Genomic DNA, 22,380 nt, shown 5'->3' with positions numbered 1-22,380 from the left:
CAGACGTTATACAAATAGACTAAAATAAAGAGATCGCAACAAGTATTCATTGGTGTTGGATGCAAATCAAGCTACAATTCCGTCAAATCGCGAAATACGAGGTCCGTACATTACCGTGCTCTGTCGGTCAATTTCGAGTCTAGTTTTTCAAGTGCAGTGAATCTAATTAAACTACTAACACAGACTAACAGACAGGACACTCAAATTAGATTCTTCAATTATTTTAACGGTCATTTCGAATATTCCTTTATTTGGGACAGTACTCACATGTGTCATGATGGCACCACGTTACCCTATCAAAAACATCCTGTCTGTCATCTAGACTGTGTTTATTTTTTTCATTTACCAACAGAGTTGCCATTCATACAGAATTACCTGTAATGTATTGATTTGTATACGTCCACGCGAATTTCATGCAGGATACAGATTTAAAACATATTGCCAAAACTATATACATAATTGTGCCTACTTCTCATCTTCCAACGCAATACAAAATCGAACCCGTTTTGTTACAATATTTACTTGCTTCTGGTCTGCCGCCACTTAATTTCGGGTGAAAACTACCAAAACAATAAAAAATAGTCTAGATGAACAACGTTGAGTCAAATAAATGGTTACCTTCAAACATCGCGAAAAAGTTAAATATATTATCAACGTAATCCAATAATTTATTGTGACGATTCATTTTCAAATATTTTGATGAAATCAGGCATCCCTGCAAGCAGCTGATCGGTGTTGACAAACGAGGGGAAACCAACTGGTAAAAAAACTTTTACATAACACAAGGGGTGTACAGATAGTAAATAGTTCGCGCAGTACAATATAGGTGGAGCTAGTGCATCACGAAAAATTATTTTATATAAGAATTTACTCATACTGTCATGTCTGTTAGTCTGTGCTACTAAGCCCTGTCGAATCAAGTGAAATTCATTTACTGAAGTGAGAAGAGTAGTGAAGTGCTTGAACATCATGCGTGCAAAAACGTACGCTACGAGATTTTTAACGAATTTTCAGTATGGTTCAGGTACATAGGTTTATTTTTGAAGTTTGTATGAGCTTGGATCGTATTCATGGGTTCTTGATCTAGTTAACAATCGACATCACTATTGTTTATTAGTAATAAAAATCAATGTCTTTTTTGTAATTTTTCTGTTTATTCATATAACAATATACAAATAATTCGAGCGCAAAATTTCACGATATTGCGTCTCTGCTTTTTTTTGGTTTGTGATTGATTTGTCCTATTTCCTCTCATCTCACAACTAACATCAGCAAAATTGCTCAATAATCCTCCGCGGTCAATTGTTGCTTTGTAAAAAAAAATGTTCAATTCGTGTATGTTAATGCAATAATATATTACAATTATTCTAGTTTTCTTGTTTCGTTTGCATTCATATGGCTGCTATCAGTTAGTTTTACACCAAAACGGGCTCAGAAAGTTAACGTCTGCAAGACATTTCTAGATTTCTAGATGGTATTAGCACAGTGATTTGTGTTCGGTTGATTTACGATAGTTTTGTTTATCTTATTTCCTCCCTCGGTTCTCTGATAAACGTTGTTGTACAATTTACTGACGATAACCTGATTATGTTTATTTTTGCATTACGAGAGCGAGCATTCATCTACGTATTGGCCGGTAATGGTGAGGTGTAACGATAGTGCAAGAGGATATCTGAGTGGGTGTGTATCTATTGGTATTTATTCACTACTCGCAGACACAGGGGTTGGATGAAATGACAATTGATTTTGTTTTTACAGTGTAAAATGTTGAAGAATGCAAACTTTGATTACCCGATGTGAACAACGCCAACCAGAAAGAAGAAGAATACGAAGAATAAGAATAAGAAGTAACTGTGCCGTACAGGGCGCTGGTCTTACAAGCCAGTTGTAGTATGTTCTGGAAGGATTCTTAGTTTCAGTAGGATCGCAGTACTAGCTCTGCATTGATTCTGTACGCTATGAATCGGTTGCGAAGTCTGTTGAAACTGAAAGGCCAAATTTTACAAAAGTAATGTAATACCAAAACTTTGCTTTGCCGTGCATTTTTGTTCTACCAACAAGCCTACTAGGGTGTTTGGGCGTTTTGAGGGTGACCAACATCGTCTATATTAAATGACCTTCGAAGTTTATCCACAATCCAAGAGAAGCTTTCAAACGAGCCTAAGCTTGTGAAAGTCGGTTGAGCCTTCTTGGAGAAAATTGAGCGCATTGAAAAACCTGTCATATTCCACCTAGAGGTGTAGTGATGCCTTTCTCATATTATTTATATTTTCAAAAATTTCACTGGATGATTCTGCCAAGAAATTTTGTTCTCTATCTAGAATAAACACCCCTATTCTGTACGTCGATCGATTCGAAATATTCCGATCAAATGTGCAATTTCCATTCTGCATTCCGTTCGAGTTGGGTATGAACTCGAATATCATTCGTTCGAGATGTTAAATTTTCGAACATTACTTGATCGACTTGCGTACGTATAACTTATGTTCGGTTTAGAATCGTTCTAATTCGTGTGACGGTTTCGTTTACTAAGAAATTAATAATATAAATAATATAGAACATGTAAGTAATGTTGACAGCTTTGATGGTTAGTGTTCGAAATTTCAAGTGTTTCCGAACGAGAGTCGATCGAATCATACAAGTCGAACGGAATAAAGAATGCCAAATTCGAACTCGAACGAAAGTGTAGATTCGTTCGTATCACAAATCTGTCGGATTGCAGAATCGGGGTGAAAATAATAAACTTTATTTGGGTATAAACTAATATAACCTTTTCAATTTGTAAACAGTTATATCAATAAGAATTTTACTTTGTTTTGCATCGTCGCACTAAATGCTTGAACACTCTTCGCCCTATAGATCTAGAACCGGAAGTCGGACCCGGATGAAATTAAACAGCAACCTATGAGACGATGGGAACTTTTACTTGAGCCAAAGTTTGTGGGAATCGATCAAATCATCTCTGAGAAAATTGAGTGAATCTCGTTGTAGAGTTTTTGATCACTATTTTCATTACTTGTAACCAGTATAGTCGAAGTCGGTTCGTTTAGTAAATAACTAATATAGCCTACAAATTGAATCAGTTTTCAGCCAAATCTAAAATTCCTCTTTTTGCACCGTCGCTCTAAATGACGGTGTGTAATTTTAAACACACTTTACCATATGAAAGCATGATGAAATTCAATAGCAACCTTTGGGACTATGAGATACTTTATTTTATGAGTGATATTATTTGACACATCCTCACACACATACACGTACATTGCCCAGCTTGATGAACTGTGTCGAATAATATAGAACACTTAGCCCTCTTGGCTAATTCACACTAGTCAATTTTTCAAGAGATTGCATAAACTTTCTATATGAGAAAAGCAATAAATGTACTTTTATAGAAAAGCATCGTTATAACACTAACAAGTAGGTACAAATTGAATAAAAGAATTAGAAAATTTATATTTTTTTCACCAGAAAATTATAAATTTTAATATGGCAACCCTGCACGCTATACGAAGTTGAACAAAGCACGCTGCGAACGGACAAAGCCGCACGTACCGTCCATATGGACACTCATCGCACTATAATTTCGGAACCGGAGGTCGGATCAGGATGAAATTGCACAGCATATTTAACGACAATGAGAGCTTTAATTTGAATCATGATTCATCAAAATCGGCTTAACCGTTGCTGAGAAATCGAATTGAGTTCCGTTTTTTGGAGATTTACTTCACTATAATCGGTGCTTTCGGAAGCGGAAACCGGGGGCTAGTAGTCCCAAAGTAGTTTTATATATTCACAATGTATACATACAAGATTTGCCAACTAGATGAATTTAGCAGTAAGTTTTATATAAATGTGCTCGTTTCACGATCGTTTGTGAAAAAATATTCATGAAATTGAAAATTTCCACTAATCGCACTGTAATACCGGAATCGGAAGTCGGATCTGGATCATTTTTTCGAAGACTCTTTAAAGAATTCCAAGACCTTTCATTTGCTTCTTAGTTTGTGAAAATTGGTTTAGAAAGTTCCGAGAAAATTGAGTGCGCATTTTTTAATAAATTTGCACATATTTCCTTGTAATTCCGAAACCGGAAGTGGGATTCAAATGAAATTCAGGAAATTTGTATGAGGCCATTAGACCTTTCATTTGTATCTAAATTTGTGAAAATCGGTCACGCCATCTCTGAGAAACATGTGTGACTATTTTTTTCCTTTTTTGGTGCATATCACCCTACAATTCCGGAACCGGAAGTCGGATCCAAATGAAACTCAGGAAGTTTGTATGGGACCTTAAGACCTTTCGTTTGTAGTTAGTTTGTGAAAATCGGTTCAGCCATCTCTGAGCAAATTGAGTAACATTATTTGTCACACATACACACACACACAGAGAGACATTTTGTGATCTCAACGAACTGAGTCGAATGGTATATGACGCTCGGCCCTCCGGGCCTCGGTTGTATAGTCGGTTTTCACAGCGATTGCATAACTTTTCTATATGAGAAAGGCAAAACGTAAATAGGTTCTGTTTTCGGCACTAGGTTTTGGTTGGCCGAATTGTAAATTTAACTTTTTTAATTTAATTTAACACTTGAATATTGGTGAAATGTTAACCGTTTTTTAACGGAATGCGGAATACTAATTTAGATTCCAAGGGAAAATGTTAATGAGAAATATGTAACAAAAATAATTTAAAATTATTAACAAATAGAATTAAGAGATTAGAATCATTAAAAGTTAGAAATCATCGATAAGAATATGATTCCAATATTTTATGAAATTAATACAGCTAAACATTTTACATTTACAAACCGTTTATAAAAAAAAGTCTAACCAGAAAGAATATAGAATTTCCGAGATCAAAACACGGCCAACCAGCCCCGGTCTGTCCTACTCGGATTTCAGTTCCATATGGTCATACAACTTGCTGCCAAAAAACGACTCTTCGGCTGTTCTGGTATTACCTTAATATAATTTGCGCTGAATGGGACTAACATCCGGGACAAAGGGTGACATTTTTCTCTTTTAACTAAATAATTTTTCATATATTTACTATTAATGTAATTCCGAAAGTAACAGTAAAATATACTTCATTCGTCAACCCAACTAAAAATGGGTAATACACTGGGGTCTTTTTTACGCGGCTTTTTTGACATACGTATTCCCCACGTTAAAAGAGACCTCAGTGTATATAAAAAAATTAAATAAATTTATACAACTATTTTAAACATGGCAATGCGATTTGAAAAAAATTAATGTATTAAATGGATTTTCCTCAGCGTCACGTTAAACCATCCACCTCCAGAAAAGCGAACTCCAAGCAATGGCATTTGCAACCATACAGCCAACTACCTGAACAGTGGCACAAAAAAGAACCGCATTCGGAGCCCTGCGCAATTTGGCGCGTTCCGAATGGTGACAGACGACAGCACGGGGTAGATTTGTGAAATAAATTGCGTTTTTATGTAATTATGTTTTCCGCTTGAATTGATCAATCGGATTATGTTGTAGCGGTGCAATGATGGTTGGATCACAGTGAGAAGGTTAACACAATGAACGAAAAAAACGAGTATGCCACAATCAATCAATCAATCAAAACCGAACTTTTTCCGCCTCTTTTTGTGTCCTGGTCAGTAGTCGTTCAGGCGAAACGAGAAAGAGTTCGATGAAATGCTGGAAAAAAGATGGAGCTAATAAGACCAGTTGGGTGTCAAAATGGAATCAATTCTGTTCGATGATATTGTTTGCGTTCTTTAACATAAAGTTGCTTTGCTACGCAATATTGGGTGAAGGGAGTGAAGCGAAAATTGGTGATGGGATGAATTTTGGTCTGGTCGTTTCCTTTCGACAAAATCCCTGTTTCAATCAGTACCAATTAGGGAACATTGAAAAGTATCAAAAGTAGTTTGTTCTTGATTATTACAGTTTGCTTAAATTAGTTTCTAACCATCTAAACAACAATTTCGGTGATGGTTTGATAGTTTGAAATACATTGATTATTCGCTCTACAGTTCTAAGCAGTTAAGCACGAATCTCACTTTGAGTGAATTGGTACACTGGGTTCTACACATTTGATACAGTTTTATGCTTTTGGTTCCAATTTTCTATAGGTTAGGTTAGGTGTTGCTACTCAGTTATTGCAGTATTAGTTTCAACCTTGTTGTAACTTCAAGGTATGGATATGGATTTGAATTGATTGGATTGATTCGGTTGCATGGTCAGCTGCCCACGTTTCTTGCAGGGTCTGCTTAGAGTGTTTGTTCATTCTCTTTGTCATGGTTGCTTAAGACTTTCAAAGCACCTATCGTAAATTCAACTAAAAGACGGCTGATTGGAAGACGTCCAGTGTATTTGTTTTGCTTTTCTTATCTTCTAGCACGCGCTTTATGGCCATTTTTTAATAGCTTACTGGACTCCTGTCGTTGAGTCGAAATTAGGCATCATCTCCTTTAATCTTTCACAGGTCATTTCGTAATAAATGTTTTTCGATTTTTAAAATCAAAACTCCTCAGATATTCAGTTGTTGTATATTCCATTTCAGTTTAACTACGTTTAGTTTAATTAGTTTAATCAGTATAATAGCCTAGTCGTATCAAACGTCAACTTTCTTTTTATTTCAACTATCGTTCTACTTCTCTGTTTCTCTTGTGCACAAAACTCAGTTTGTAATTCTTCTTGCATTAGAAATCATCTTGTTTCACCTTCGCACATTCTTTTCTCAATTGCTTTGCGGTTGCATAAATTATCTTTAATCTACATATTTTGGCTTTAAAACAATATTCATTAGAAATATTTACAGATACTTTAAAATTAGAGTCAATCTAAAAACTGCTTTAACTGTGTAAAAATGTTCAAAATACAGAGTGGATACTTAGATCAGTTGTACATTTAGGAAAAATAATTTTAATTTTTCTGAGATTTAGTACTCGCAGTTAAAACTACAGGATTGGGATGCTTTTACCTACAAAAAGGCGGGCGGGTAATGTCACAGATGTAACTGAAGGACGTAAACACGAATCGGACCGATATCGCGCTCAATCGATCCGACAATCGAGCGGTCCAAAATTGATTACAATTTTTTTCTAAGAAAATTGTTTTCTGACAAAAATTAGAAAAAAATCTTTAGAATGCCTTCGTGTGCTCTAAAATATATTTAATCAAGCAATTATCAATATCATTTAAGAATGAAGAGAGAATGCAAAAAGGGATTTTCACAGATGAACTTAAAACTTCTACTAAAAAAAGCCACCAATAAACATATTTCACCCTATGAAGTATGTGGACTCATGATTAATTATCACCCTCATTCTTGTTTACGGCAATATCGACCACACGACGAATGGATACTTTCAAACGAATACGAATAAACCATTCTTGTTTACACTCGATTGAATTCGAACGTGATTCGTTAGCCACAAAATAGTGAAATGCTAAGCCATGATGAAATCACTCTAATTATTGTGATTAACCATATGCGAAACGCTAGAATGTATGCCAGTTAAGTTACGAACGATACGTGTATTCGAACATCATTCGTACGAATAAAAATTCCCATTCTCGTTTACAGACGAATAGACTAAATGCCAATTTTCATTCGGATCAAACCCCTGGTTCCGGAGATAGGGAGGCAAGTGATTTTCGCTAGTTTGCAGATCATGAGACTCTGTAACCAAATAAACCATTGATAGTCCCATAAATGATTTGCTAAATTTTATCCAAGTCCGATTAGCGGTAGTTTATGCCAAAATGTGTAGGTCATATTAGTGCATGCTTGAATGAACCGAATGTCAGTATACCGATATTCAGCTTTCGGTTCCGGAAGTACCGGCAATAATAACCCAATATGATAAAATGGAGCTCATTTCACTTTCTCACATGTGATTGAATAGATTTTCACTAACTTAAATTCAAATGTAATGTATCAATGTAGTAGTATTATGCAACAGAAATGTTCAAAACTATTTTCTGAACTTTTTTAAATTGTTGTATTTCGAGGAATTTCTGCTGTGATATACAGGAGAATATGAAAATGAGAAAGGCATCATTATACCATTAGGTGGATTAAAACAGGTTTTTTACAAAAATATTTTATTTTTAAGCAATGAACCAAGAAATGACTTTAATATTTTCCCCTAAACACATAGTGGAAGGGGTGCAAAAAATTGTGCACTAGCGTGCCCCATAGAGAGGTGACAAAAAGCCCTGCTTGTAACTCTATTTTTATCCCCGGATATCCTTTTCAACCGTTTGAGTCAATCGATAGTAGGCAAGATTAAAGAATTTCAGTTATAAGGTAAAATACAGAAATATCTTTCTAATAATTTGATGTCTAATTGATATCTCAAACAAGTCAAGCATTGCCTAGGACAGAACCAGACAATTATACATCCGTATTTATAGTCAGTTTTGGACCAGCTCACGATTAGTTGAAATTGGTATAAACTAGTACTCGAATTTGCAATTAAGATTGCTGCAGGGTCCAATAAAAGTGTTGTCAGGATCGCCAGCAATGGTTTCTTTTGATTTTAATTTGAAAGATACTAAGTGTTTCAGTTAATAACTGTTTACTATAGCTTGAGCTTGAGCGACCACCCCTGGTTGCTACTCAGTTACTGATCGGGATTGTACAGGGAGTTTCTAAATGATCCGACCTGGGAATAGTAAATCATCCTTCAATGTACATCTTCTAGTAATCCCAGAATTCATGGATCAGTACCGGCGTCGGCCAGGCCCGAACGTAGATCGTCTAAGGAATGAGAAGGGATGTTAGTCCCACACTTGTTGTTACTAGAGGCCGTATATACTACTGCGCACTCCACAAGTGTCACGGGAGAAGGATATTTGTTAGAAAAAATTTCAGTATTGCTATTATTCGCGCGCGACTCCGTATGTTCCGGTTTCAAGATGCTCAGATGCACCACTAAACTCACTGATTTTCCGAGTGAACGTTTCAACAATATCCTATATTGAAGTCCCGGAAAGTCTTGGTTCACAGCTCTTATTCGAGGACACCGAAGAAAAATTTGCAATGCTATCGCGTAAGGAATAAAAACTATTTTTTATTGGTTCTTTATTATTTCCTCTTTATTATTTTAATTATTTATTAAAATTATTAATTAATTATATTGGTTGATCTGAGCAGCCGGCTACCGAGAAAAATGTTAATTTATTGTTTGAACTATTTAGTGTGTGTTTTTACCTTTTTTTATAGATATATAAAAAGGTATAGAATTCGCTCAAACTTTAGAAAAATTTTCCGAGGCCCGGAGGGCCGAATGTTATATACCAATCGATTCAGCTCGACGAACTGAGCAAATAACCGTGTGTGTATGTGTCTGTATGTGTGTTGTCAACTAAGAGGTCGAGATCTCAGAGATGGCTGGACCGATTTTGATCAAACTAGTCGCAAATGAAAGTTCTCCCCGTCACCCAAAATGCTATTGAATGGTTTTGAGATCGGATGTTTACTTTTTGAGTTATTCGAAGTTTTATGTCAAAATTTTCAGTTTTTTGACAGTATCTGTCACAATTGACCTTGAAAACAGAATATGTTTTCAGACTTAAATTCCGCACGATAATACCTATTCAACAAGCCATAGATTGTTAAAATCCGTCCATTTTTAACGGAGATATCGAAATTTTTGTGTAAACGACTTTTCCCCCTATCCCAGCAGTAGGAGTTTTGAGCGCTGTATGACAAAGCAATGCTTGGGAGCAACGGAAAACACGATTTTCTATTCTGTTACATACAATTGTTTCTAAGTACCAAAAAGACTGTGTACAGCATCCTGTTTCATGACAATTTGCCTCGGACCGATTTTAGCACGGCTCGTTTTTGGCAACATAATCGTTCGAATATGACATAAATAAACCAGATGATGGCAGATTTTTTTTTAATTATATTGTTTTAAACTACTAACAGCAATAAATGCTGGAAGAACATAACATCCATATACCATTCGAATCAGTTCGTCGAGGTCAGCAAATGCGTGTGTGACAAATAATTTCACTCAATTTTCTCTGAAAATTTCTTTTCTACAAATTCAGATTCATACGAAAACTCGTATGCTTCCAAACAAAGTTCCTGAATTATGTTTGGTTCCGACCTCTGGTTCCGGAACTACAGGATGATATATGAAACGAAGTCAAAATTGTGTAACTCATTCTTCTCGTAGATGGCTGAACAAATCTAAGATTCAAATGAAATCTAAGAATCGTCTAAGATGCAAATGAAAAGTTTCAAGATCCAACTTCCGGTTTCGGGGATACAGAGTGATAAGTATAAAAATGTCTATTCCACATAAATTAATCAGGTTTATCGGGTTAGCAGATTTGGATAGTCGATAAAAAAAATTAACTTTTTTCAGTTTTAGTGGTATTCAGTTGTCGATTCAGAAGGCACCTAAAAATTTAATTCATGCTATGATTTCTCAAAGATGTCTTCACTGATTTTCAAATATTTTGAAACAAATGTAAACAGCTATTCAGGTGAATTTATCTGACTTCGGCCATACCGATTTTAGAATTCCGGTTCCAGTATAAAATCGTTTCTCAAAGCTCAATCGTTTTCTCAAAAAAGCCTAATCAAATTTCAGAAATAAAAATTTAAATTGAATTAAACTTATGTACAAAATTAATTAGTTTTATACATACATACAAAAATTAATGAATTTTATCAAATTAATCTTCAAAGTTGTACTCAAAACTGTAATTTTTTCGTCATATGGCCATACGAATCGGTTTGGATTATGCTGGTTCCTGAATACCGGCTCTGGAAGTACCATAAATTACCGTAAACTCTAAAGTGGAACTTACATATCATGGCATGTTTAATCGATTATCACACTTCTAAATTTAAATTCGATTGTATTTGCAGTTTCGACATTACAGAGTAATGAGTGATTACAATCTCAAATTGTCGCTTAAAACGACGGTAATTAAAATAATGTAATGAAAACTTAAACACCGAAGAATATTCATGCAAAAAACACATGCGAATTGATAAAAAAAAAGGTATCATCTCACTGCTAGGTGGATTAATCACGTTTTTGGCAACATAATCGTTCGAATATGCCATATGTAAACAAGATGATGGCAGAATTTTCGAGTTGAAAGCAATTCCATAATTATATTGATTTAAACTACTTACAGCAATAAATGCTGGAAGAACATAACACCCATATACCATTCGAATCAGTTCGTCGAGATCAGCAAATGCGTGTGTGACAAATAATTTCACTCAATTTTCTCGGAGATGACTCAACCGTTTTCTACAAACTCAGATTTATATGAAAAGTTATATGCTCCCAAACAAGGTTCCTAAATTACGTTTGGTTCCGACCTCTGGTTCCGGAGCTACAGGAGGACGTATGGAATGAATTTAAAATTGTGTAACTCATTTTTCTCGTAAATGGCTGAACCGTTTTAAGATTCAAATTAAGTCTAAGAATTATCTAAGATTCAAATGAAAAGTCTTTAGATTCTATAAGACATCTTGCTTTTCAGTCAGATCAAACTTCCGGTTTCGGGGATACAGGGTGATTAGTATGAAAATGTCTATTTCACATAAATTAATCAGGTTTTTGGGGTAGCAGATTTGGATAGTCGATAACCAAATAAACTTATTTCATTTTTGGTTGTATTTAGTTTTCGTTTCGGAAGGCACCCAAAAATTCAATTCGCACTACGATTCCTCAAAGATGTCTACATTGATTTTCAAACATTTTGAAACAAATGTTAACTATACAGCTACTCAGATGAATTTGTCTGACTTCGGCTACACCGAATTTCGAATTCCGGTTCCAGTATCGAATCGTTTCTCAAAGCTCAATCGTTTTCTCAAAAAAAGCCAAATCGAATTTCAAACATAAAAATTCAAATTAAAATAAATCCAATTCTGACTTCCGAAGATGACAATCCCGAAAAGCTTTAAAATTGGACTCAAAAATATTGCAATTTATTCGTCATATGGCCGTTTGGATTATGCTGGTTCCTGAATACCGGCTCTGGAAGTACCTTAAATTACCGTAAACTCCAAAGTGTTCGATTGTTACACTTTTAGATTTGCAGTTTCGACATTACAGAGTAATGAGTGATTAAAATCGCAAATTGCCACTTAAAACGACGGACATTAGAATAATGTCATGAAAACTAAAACACCGAAGAAAGTACCGCAAAAAATACATTGATAAAAAAGGTATCATCTCAGTGCTAGGTGGATTAAGCTCGTTTTTTACTATGTATTCAATATACCGATATATGTTATCTCTGTTATTAACCTTGTAATATCAACGGATTTGCGCAATAGTTGATTTTTATCATTGTTCTTATAATCCTGAAAAACAATCAATAACATGGAAGAAAAAACATTCCAAATAAAACTTTTATTCGAAGCTAGACGGAAATTGATAGGATAATTTAGTAAAATAGACTCCTAGTGGACCCCAGCCCAATGTTTCAGTTAATAACTGTTTACTATAACCTCTAAATTAAATATGAAGTGCAAAGCATTGTTTTGCAACAATTCGAAAAAATGTAGAACTCTAGATCTACAGATTATAACTCTTTATTATCTTTTCTACTGTTTCCGCTTAAAATAAAGAAGCCAGTTGTCTGGTCCTGTCCTAGAGCAATGCTATACTTTTCATTTGGACAGAAACAAAATAATATTTAGTGTAAATACCCTGGAATATATTCTTATATATTTGATTATGTGTTGTCAGAATACTATTCCGACTACTAACAAAAATAGAATGATAAATTCAAAGAGTCAATTTGGAACACAATCTAATGACAAATCTTTTTCAATTACTTCGTTTAATACATGTGACAACATAGACGTTATTGCTTCACCTAAATACTGTTATATACACATACAACTTGTTTATTTCAGATCAAAAGTGGATTTATTATTGTTGTTTAAACACAACAATTGGCACGAATTTGATAGAAAATATGTTTTTATGATAGTCGTTTGACACAGTTTTTTTCTCGATTCAGATTGATGATTGATTTAGATACTGAAGAAATCTATAAGTAGTGAACGAAATACGCAATGCTCCAGATTTTGAAGAATTTTTTATAGAGTGAACTCAGTGAAAGGAGAAGTCAATAAAACAATGCATTACCGAAGTTTTTTTTCTTCTAATAGAAACAAAGACAGATTGGAGTACAATTGCAATATTTCAGTAAACTTTGTTATAATGGTAATCAATTAACATCAACAATAAAACAAGGAACATTAACGTGTAGATGCTATGGACATTATTTTGCGATGTTCAATTTGTTCTCCCAAATTCTCTAGATTTCTCTGCGAGTACAATCCTAATCAGTCAGATCGTAAAACGATCAAATAAAATTTGAATGCCGAATTATTAATTTGAAAAATATTAACAGAAGTTCATGATTTTCTTCTTGATTTTTAATGCGTTTGTTTTTCTCTGTCCACATCGTTTTCTATTGCCGTACAGTTCCGTGTATAAAATCTCAATCAATATTTTACTTAACTTACACTTACATAACAAATATACTGTAGTAACTTTCACTATTACTCCAGAATTCCGTCTTCATCGATCAATCAACCTAACTACCCGATACCGTTTTTATCGAAAATGGCGATCTTCCATTATTGATATAATTCGTTCTACTCGACATCCTTGCAGTTAAAACCGTAACTTCCGGCACCGTCTGTATGCGTAATGTATATGACTGAGTATCTATTTAGTTAAGTTCCTTAAGATGCTTGATTTTCTTGCTTTTGGCCTACAGTATGCTATTTACAACAATAATAAAATATTTCGAAAGCGAAATTTTTCCATATGACCTCCGTAGCATCATGTCAGTATTTGTTTACGTATAACAAACAACTATCGTCTCAATGTTCAATTGATTTACACTGTACAGATTGAGTGTTTCTGTGTGGTTCGTATCTCCTAATATTTATCCTGTTCACTTATCGAAACATTGCTTCTGATGGTACTGTTGTTAAAAATTCCTAACATTTTAATTGAAATTACACAAAATAAAAGTTACGATTAATTACAAAATACTCCTTTTTTTATTTTTCTAGGCATCTTTTAAACTTCCTCACGATTTCTGCTAGGCAGAGAATGAGAATGTCACATTGTTTTGTGTTCGGGAAATCGCACCACTGGGACTTACTACCATTTGTGTCGAAATTACTCAGATGAAGATATTGAACTAATTTTGATGCTCTTTGTTGCGTCTCTGATTTCGATCACCGATAATTTTTCTTTCTTTTCCCTTTCTGGTTAGTTAGTGGGTGTATCGGTGCCACTCATTGATAGTAAGTTTTCGAAATAAGAATCGAATTCTAGAAAAGAACGGAAAGTACGCCTTCTAGTAAACGTACACGAATCGCTAGCTGCCGACTAGTTCGATTTGACGGTACTTTTTCCTTAGGTTGGATACTGAATCACGATACAGCACCGGATCCAGGCGGAGATTGGACCGTAACAGCGGCATGTAGCTGAAAGTAGACAAAAAATGCAGTCACTTAGTAATAAATCCGGCATTGGCTTAGGTTATTATTGTTTTTGACTTAGATTGGTATACCACATAAGGTTATCCCTTGTAGTTTTTTTTTCTCGTTCTAATGAATACCGAAATACCAATGAATTTCCTGAAAACAATATCAATCTGGTAGCATCATACTCCTAAGACAGATTGTCAAACATCCGCCTATAATTGATCCAATGTACGTTAACTGAATTGAATACATGTATAGAACTACTCTGCAAGTTTGATGTTTGTCTAATAAATACACGAGAGTTTATAGCTTAGTAACTGTGCTTCAACAAATTTCGAATTCACCCTTCATCACAAACTTTCGCAATTTTTCATGCGTCCTATGTGATGTGTGTATCAAGAGTTCATACTATTCAAAGAAAACGTTATCGTGAATTGGGACCTAATACTTACCCAAAAACAGCCGCAAACGTATTCAGACAACTTTGTCGTTGAATGAAATGATCTGGATCGTTCCATGGAGATCTGATGAACGAAAAAAAAATAATAATAATGAGATTAACGATACATAGTTAAACAGATTACTAACATAATATACTTTAATATGTTAATCAATCAATCAATATCAATACGCATAAGAGCTGCATTGTTAATTATGAGTACTCCTGAGTGAGCTTAACTTAAATATGTTAAATTTTCATTTTTTTACATTCAATACTCAATTAGGTTGCTTAGTGATGCATCTTTCGCAAATTTTCTTCCATCAAAACGTAAAATTTTGCAATATCTCTTCGTGATGATACTCCAAGGTAGTATACGGATATTGAAAGGATGCCAAGTCAGGCCAAAACAATATCGGACCTTCATGTTAAAAAATAAATTGCAGAACTCTATAATTGTGAATTTTACAGGTAACCGAACTCTGCATACGATGCAATTCGTAAAAACCGATTGGGAGTACAAATTGATTCGGTCTTTGCGGCCGATCGTTATCAAGCAGGGGAAAAACTTTATCAGCCCATTCTAGTATCGCCTGGTTGTAGCAGCTCATAGTACACAACACCCTTTTGGTCTAACCAGATGCACAACATGACTATCGAACCATGAATATTCGACTTTTGTGTTGATGTTGAGGACGATGGCAATAAATGGCCGGACATAGTGTAGTATTTTTTCTTCTTGGGGTTATCATAGAATATCCATTTTTCATCCACAGTAACAATTCGATGTAAAAAAACTCTTTCTTTGTTTCCTTTGAATCAGCTGCTCGCAAGTGTAAAATCACCTTTCAATGTCTCTCGGTTTCAGTTCATGAGGCACACAACAGCCTTGCTTTTGAGTGATTCCCATGGATTTGAATCGTACAGAAACTGCTTGTCAAGTCACTTTCGATAATTCTGCAAGGTCCTCTTGCGTTTGACTTGGATTTTTATCGAGTAATGCCTCCATCTGTTTGTCTTCGATTTTTTTGGTTGTCCAGAGCGAGGCCTGTCTCCATTCTTGAAACGTCGAAACCATTCCCTACATGATTTATCAATTGAAGCATTATTACTTTAAACATCCACAAGCATTTGATGCGCTTCAACTGCACCTCTCTTCCAATTAAAACAGAAAACTAAACTTCCCGCAAATGCTGCTGGTTAACAAACTGGAAGAGAAATCTGGAGTGGGTAAGGTCAGAAAACAGCACAAAACAAAAAAAAACAACGATCTGTAGGTGCCAAAATGCACATTTAATAAAACATCCAACCTCCGAGAGGATTAAGAGATTTTACAAAAGCGACACCATTCTGCTTTCATGGAAGAATGCAGATTGATTCGCAATATGTACGAACAGAAGAAAATTTGGCACCACATAAGGGATGCCAAACAATCTACTAAAACCTTTAGGGCATAAACAGGGATTAATTCACTCCTGGAAGAACTATGGACCCCTCTGACTATTACTCCTTTTCATATAGGGCGAGAAACGATAGAATATCCTTCAATGAAAGCTTATTACACACAGATTCAATCATGAATGGAGAACCAAAAACCCGGGTTGAGTTTGCAATCAGAGATGGCATTTCACCAGAGTGATACACGCTGGAGCAGGATTCTTGTCCACACCGAGGATGCAAAAAACGAAGCACCGCACAAAGAGGAAAGCGCACTTCTTCTCAGTGTCGAATAGACAGCATTTGAGTGTGTGCTTGTGGTTAAAGCAGCTGGCGCGAGTGAAACACATTCTCTTCGCATGAATCGCTCACACGCGCTCTCGTCTAAATACACCCAAGTGACCACTGGCACGTGATGGTGAGCGAACACTTCTGTGAACTTCAATTAATAGAGAGTAGATCTGGCCTTGCTATGAAAAATTTGCAAGGAAAACCGAAAATTTTACGATAAATTGTTTTATTTTGCTGATTTTGCGTGTCCACGCTTTTTCTACGCAAACCATACAGCAGAGTGCTCACCGGCGTGTACACCTCTGTGAAAGTATCTGCATCCACCTCAGAGAATTTATTAGCTAATGCTCTAGCACTTCGGTGCGATTCAGTGCAAGAGGTAAAAGGAAATAAACAAACGCACTCATGATGCGTGCACACTTTATACAACAGTGGTGTATAAATGTGGAAGAGAAGAGCTCTCGTTGAAGTTGTCAGTGCGAGGGGAGAAAGTTTGCTTGCTCTTCGTCACACAGAGGAGATAGACATCTCTGTTTGCAATGTACATCCAGATTTCTGACCAGAATCCTGCAATGATGCTTAGAAAAATGCAATAAACATTTTAACAATCTGATAAAATGCTGTTGTCTGAGCGCAAGTTTGCAAGGTGTGCCAGTAGCTGGCATATTTGGATGCAGCCCTAGAACGAATCCTGTCTTTTATCAAACTAGTTGTCAGTGATAAAACTGAATCTTTTATTCGTGACACCAGCACTAGTCAACTCGTCCGAGATAGTTGATGACTGACAATTTTCAGAACCTGAGTTGTCAATGGCGGTTGAAATCCCAACTGCATCATCCATCTTATGAGGTTCTGTCTCGTAGGATGAAAGTGCAATAGTTACATCATCCCGCATTTGAAACTCAGATACTTGAGTGAATTGCGTAGCCATCTCAACAAGCCTTTTTCGCTTTGCAGGACCAACAAACGACCCATAATCGTCAGTGTTCAAGAGAGATACGAAAAATTATGTAGGATATCACGTGATCGTATAGGATAACCGGTCTAATCAGCGTTTTGTAGATAGTACGACGGCGAATTTTGCTCGATCGAAGCGTCCTGCGCAGTCCAAAGTAATCACGATTCCCTGACAATATGCGTCTCTGAATTTCTCTGCTAGTGTCATTATCGGCAGTCACCAATGAGCCCAAGTTCACGAACTGGTCGACCATTTCGATTTCATCACCGCCAATCAGAACTCGTAATGGGACTGGACGGACTTTCTGAAAATCGTGCCGCTCGTGTCTATTCTCGCTCTTCTTATCACACCCTCCAAAGCAATGTTGAATAGCAGACACGAAAGGCCATCACCTTGCCGTAACCCTCTGCGAGTTTCGAAGGGACTCCAATACTCGGACAACGCACATCACTCGATCCATCGTAGCCTTGACCAATCGTATCAGTTTGTCCGGAATCTCGATCGATTGTGTCGTAGGCTGATTTGAAATCGATGAATAAGCAATGTATGGGCACATTGTATTCGCGGCACTTTTGCAACACCTGGCGGATGGTTAACACTTGGTCCACGTTCGGTAAAGTGGATTGTTGTGTTATTTTTTTAACACAGAGGGCAGCATTGTTCTTCATGCAATGCGAGAATAAATCAGCTGACTATTGTTTACAACTCAACGTACGCTTCGTGTTTCGAAGCAAGTTTTTTGTATTTGCACCCAAAAGGTCCCATAATGACCCAAGCTGCCGCGGCGAAATACATGAAAAAGTCGAAACAGTTTCTGAGTAATTGGGTGAATCGTTTTAAAGAGGTGAAAAATGTCGACGACGATATCGACATTACTTTGTATCGCGTAAGGCATTGTTAATCGATTGATGGTAATCGAGTGATATCTTGTCAGTTTTACGACAGTCTATTGAAAAAATAGAACAGAATGAATTATATCGATTATCGTTTAAGAATGAATTAAATGTGTTACCCAGAGCAATAAACACATGATAATATTATTCGAAAATTTACTAACAAACAACCTCTTTCAGTGATGCATGTGGAAATGCAGAGGATTCCTCGGTTTCTAGTAGCAACATGCATTGAACTAACAATCCTTCCTTCCCAAGTCGATCTGCATTCGGACGTGGCCGGCGTCGGTATTGATCAGCATGCAGGGATCAATGCAGTTTACATAATGTGAAATTACGTGATATTTCCGAGCAAATTGTTTCAGAAAAAAAACATTTTGCAAGCTCAATTGATTTTGATCAATTACGGACACACGGGCGGTCTGTAATGCTAATGCTAATTTCAAGACCGTTTACTTGCATTTTGGTTTGTGAAAATCGGTTGAGAAATTGTCGAGAAAATTGAGTGCACATTTTCTTATAGATTTGCACATATTGCCTTGTAACTGCAGAACCAGAGATCAGATCCAGATGAAATTCAATAGCAAGCTTTGGGACCATAAAAACTTTCATTTGAACCTGTGTGAAAATCGGTTCAGCTATTGCTGAAAAAATTGAATGATATTATTTGTCACACACACAGCCATGTATACACACATACACACACATATGCACACTGACATTTTGTGGTCTTGACGAACTGAGTCGAATGGTATATGACACTCGACCCTCCGGGATTCCTTTCATAAGTCGGTTTGCACAGTGATTGCATAGCCTTTCTATATGAGAAAGGCAAACAAGAAAATAAATTTACAAGAGAGACAATTGTACCACGATGGAATGGTAGAGTATTCGTGGTATGTCCCACGTATAAATGTCACAGAGAGACTTTCCAATCGCCGTGGAAATATCCTGGTGAACTGTGAAAAGGGTCTTAGGCCGAGACCGTGGCCGAGACAACTATCCGCGAAGGTCGCCTGAGGTCAGCTCGGGTCCGACGTTGAAAGGAAAATCCAGCGACTTCACAGTGCGGAAGATTGTAAAGGAAGATGTTGGGGCGAAGTCAAGGACACGGTAAAACTCACTTGTTTATAAACCGCACCCAGCGATTTAAAAAAATATTGAATTTCAAACGAAAAAATCCGAGTCTCCTGTTCACCGACTAGAACATTTTTACCGGTACTAAATTTTCGAACCGATCGCCATATTAATTCTCTTTCGGTAAAAGACGTGGTCGGATAGCATAAAAACGTGTGTCTGATCAGGCATCCTGCTATCGTTATGGTCTTTAAATTTGTGGTTCTGATGGCGAAAAAATTAAGCTGGCGTTCATTCCAGAAGGCCGATAAGAAAAACACGAAGGTCTATATCGAGATTTTAATTAAGTATGTTTTTCTGTGGATCACAGAACCGTTCGGTCCATACTCAAATGTTGTATTTCAACAAAATGTATCGCCCGAGGAAGTTCAACAATATTTCAACTGTTGCATTTCGGAGCGTGTTCTACACATGTTCCAGAGTAGCGTAGTTGATTGAGCATTTCCCCGGAATGTAGAAGCGTGCAGGCTCGAACTCTTCCTCTGGTTGATACTTTCTGGCAAAATTTTAATTTTTCACTGTTTCATGCATTTTAATCCTTCCTTTTCCATTGTTGCATAATGAAAAAGACTAGATTTTTCACTTGGGGTTGCAAAAATAGATTTACCCTCATGTCTACGAGGCACGAATAGAGAATCGAATATCCTTTGTCTCCAGTGTCGGGATAATACTATAAAAAAACAAACATCCACTCTCTGGCTGATGTAATTGCAGCAATCGTGAAACAATATCTCTGTATGGAAAGACATCGAAGACCCCTTCAATAAAAAAAAACACTCACTCAACGACAGTGGCAGATTTTGTTTTGCTTATAAGCCTACTCTGAGAACACGATTACGTTTCAAATTTTAGTTTTTAAAGAGTTAGTCTATCGTTGTTCTCGAACGAGCATTGGTTGCAATGTGTGTTGGAAATCGGGAAAAGGTTGGCATTACTATAGAAGTCACGTTCCCGCCTAATGAAAAGTGACGAAGATCGTGATGTAGAATGGCACAATGTGGGTGCCAATTACATTCAGCTACTCGACCGTCGCATATCCACTTGTTTCAGTATTATCATCCTTTCTCGTTTAAGTTCAGTTTGGAAACAGTCTTTTGAAACGGCACTCGACCAGTGACCATCGTAGATAAAATAGCGACTGATTCGGACATATATTAGCTTAACTACTACTGAAATTTTTGTTTGTTGTCTTGTTACGCCTTCGTCTTTTGCTACTGCTAAACCTACCTCCCACTTTCCCGGTCCTTGTATCCCTTCCGTTGGGTCACTTTAATTGGCGGTTTCCGTGTCACATGCGACACCAGCAGATTCATCAAAATGTCCTCACAATTCGAGGACTGTTGAACCGTCTTCAGCAGCAGATAAGACAGCCAGTTAGTGTAGAGATAGTTGTAGTAGCGATGGTAGAATGCTGCCCCCGTTAGCACGATCGAATAGTAATTGGTCCATTTGGAAGTGTAACCCCATGCATTCTGAAAAGGCGAGTAATTAGGACTATTTCAAAAAATTACAACTCTGTGACCTACCTTCGAATCATCCCAGAAATGTGCCCGGGCTGGATAGCCCACTATGCGGTCCGGAAAGTCCTGCCACACCTGATAGGCAAAGTCCAGCTCGTCGGTATTGAGAATAGCGTCCTCGTCTAGCGACAGCACTGCATCCGTTTCGATCTGCTCATGGGGGAAAAATCTTTGGGATATGCTGGGCCGGTCCTCGCTGGACGCACCGGTTATCACATGTAGTGGAATGTGTCCTGTCGAGGGCCACCGTTTGCGTGTCGGTGCCGATCGGTCGCAGGCCCACAGAATTAGAATCTGAAACAATTAGAATAGTTAGAACAAAGTACACAGCAGAATACAATTTCTGTTTGGTGCCCTTACTTTATCTACAAATTGGCTTTTGGTGATGGATTTGACTAGTTTGTACAGTGCAGTATTTGGTGTAAGTTGTGCACCGATCTGGACGAAGATGACGGCCGTGTAGTTAGGGCCCGGTCGGTAACCCATGGAATCCAACAGAAAAGGAAACCGATGGGCCGTATCGGCGAATGTTGGAAGCGTCAGTAGGGCTCCCGGTGACTGATTCCAGGTCAGTCCATTCCGATGGGGATAGTCTGGTAGTCTCTCTCGAATTATCTGGTAACAAATCCAATGAATAGAGAGGAAGAAAAGATAAATAGAATCAAATTTAGTGCCACTGGAGAGTTGATACATACATAGCTGATAGTATGTACATAAAGCAGTCAGCGTAGAGCTTCTACAGACCGTTATTTATGGACTTACATTCAGTGGGTGGAAACGCTAGATTTATTCTCGCCTGTAGTCACAAGTTTACCGCTTTGACAACACGGTTCGATAGGGGGATAAGATGAAGTGGCCGTCTATCGTTTGTAAACACACACTACGTCACAGAGGGGGGAACAGAATTAGCGCCTGAAGGTGAAAAGCGCTTCGTACCCGTTGGAAATTTTATGCTCCTGCTATCGCATACATTGTAACTTATTGTTAGAATTTTGATCAACACATTTCGCCAACCAAAACGTGTTCGACGAATCGTGTATGCGGTGGTAATTTCCGGGATTTGAGTTCATTCGGTATATTTTCATGAAACGAATGTTTTGGCCTTTCAAATGGAGACCATAATTATGCTACTACTACAAAATTCGATATTCCGAACGAATTTCAGTAGAAGTAAAATTTAACTTAACTTCACTTTAACTTTACATAATCCTGAATTGATAT

The 22,380-nt window shown here is 36.8% G+C and overlaps 1 protein-coding gene across 1 annotated transcript in view; it reads right to left on the bottom strand.

Annotated features, from left to right (window-relative positions):
• Window positions 1–1,134: 1,134 nt before the first annotated feature.
• Window positions 1,135–22,380, bottom strand: part of LOC131436528 (exostosin-1) — a 300,468-nt gene continuing 279,222 nt past the window's right edge. The window contains exons 6-10 of the mRNA XM_058605277.1: window positions 21,520–21,774; window positions 21,166–21,453; window positions 20,867–21,111; window positions 14,937–15,008; window positions 1,135–14,484 (exon numbers count right to left, since the gene is read on the bottom strand). Coding sequence (XP_058461260.1) covers window positions 14,376–14,484; window positions 14,937–15,008; window positions 20,867–21,111; window positions 21,166–21,453; window positions 21,520–21,774 — 969 coding nt within the window. The 3' untranslated portion in view covers window positions 1,135–14,375. The remainder of the gene's footprint in view (window positions 14,485–14,936; window positions 15,009–20,866; window positions 21,112–21,165; window positions 21,454–21,519; window positions 21,775–22,380) is intronic.

This window comes from Malaya genurostris, chromosome 3, assembly GCF_030247185.1.
Source record: "Malaya genurostris strain Urasoe2022 chromosome 3, Malgen_1.1, whole genome shotgun sequence".
Lineage (NCBI taxonomy): Eukaryota > Metazoa > Arthropoda > Insecta > Diptera > Culicidae > Malaya > Malaya genurostris.
The sequence above is the reverse complement of the archived record's forward strand: the minus strand, read 5'-3'. Positions and strand labels throughout refer to the sequence as shown.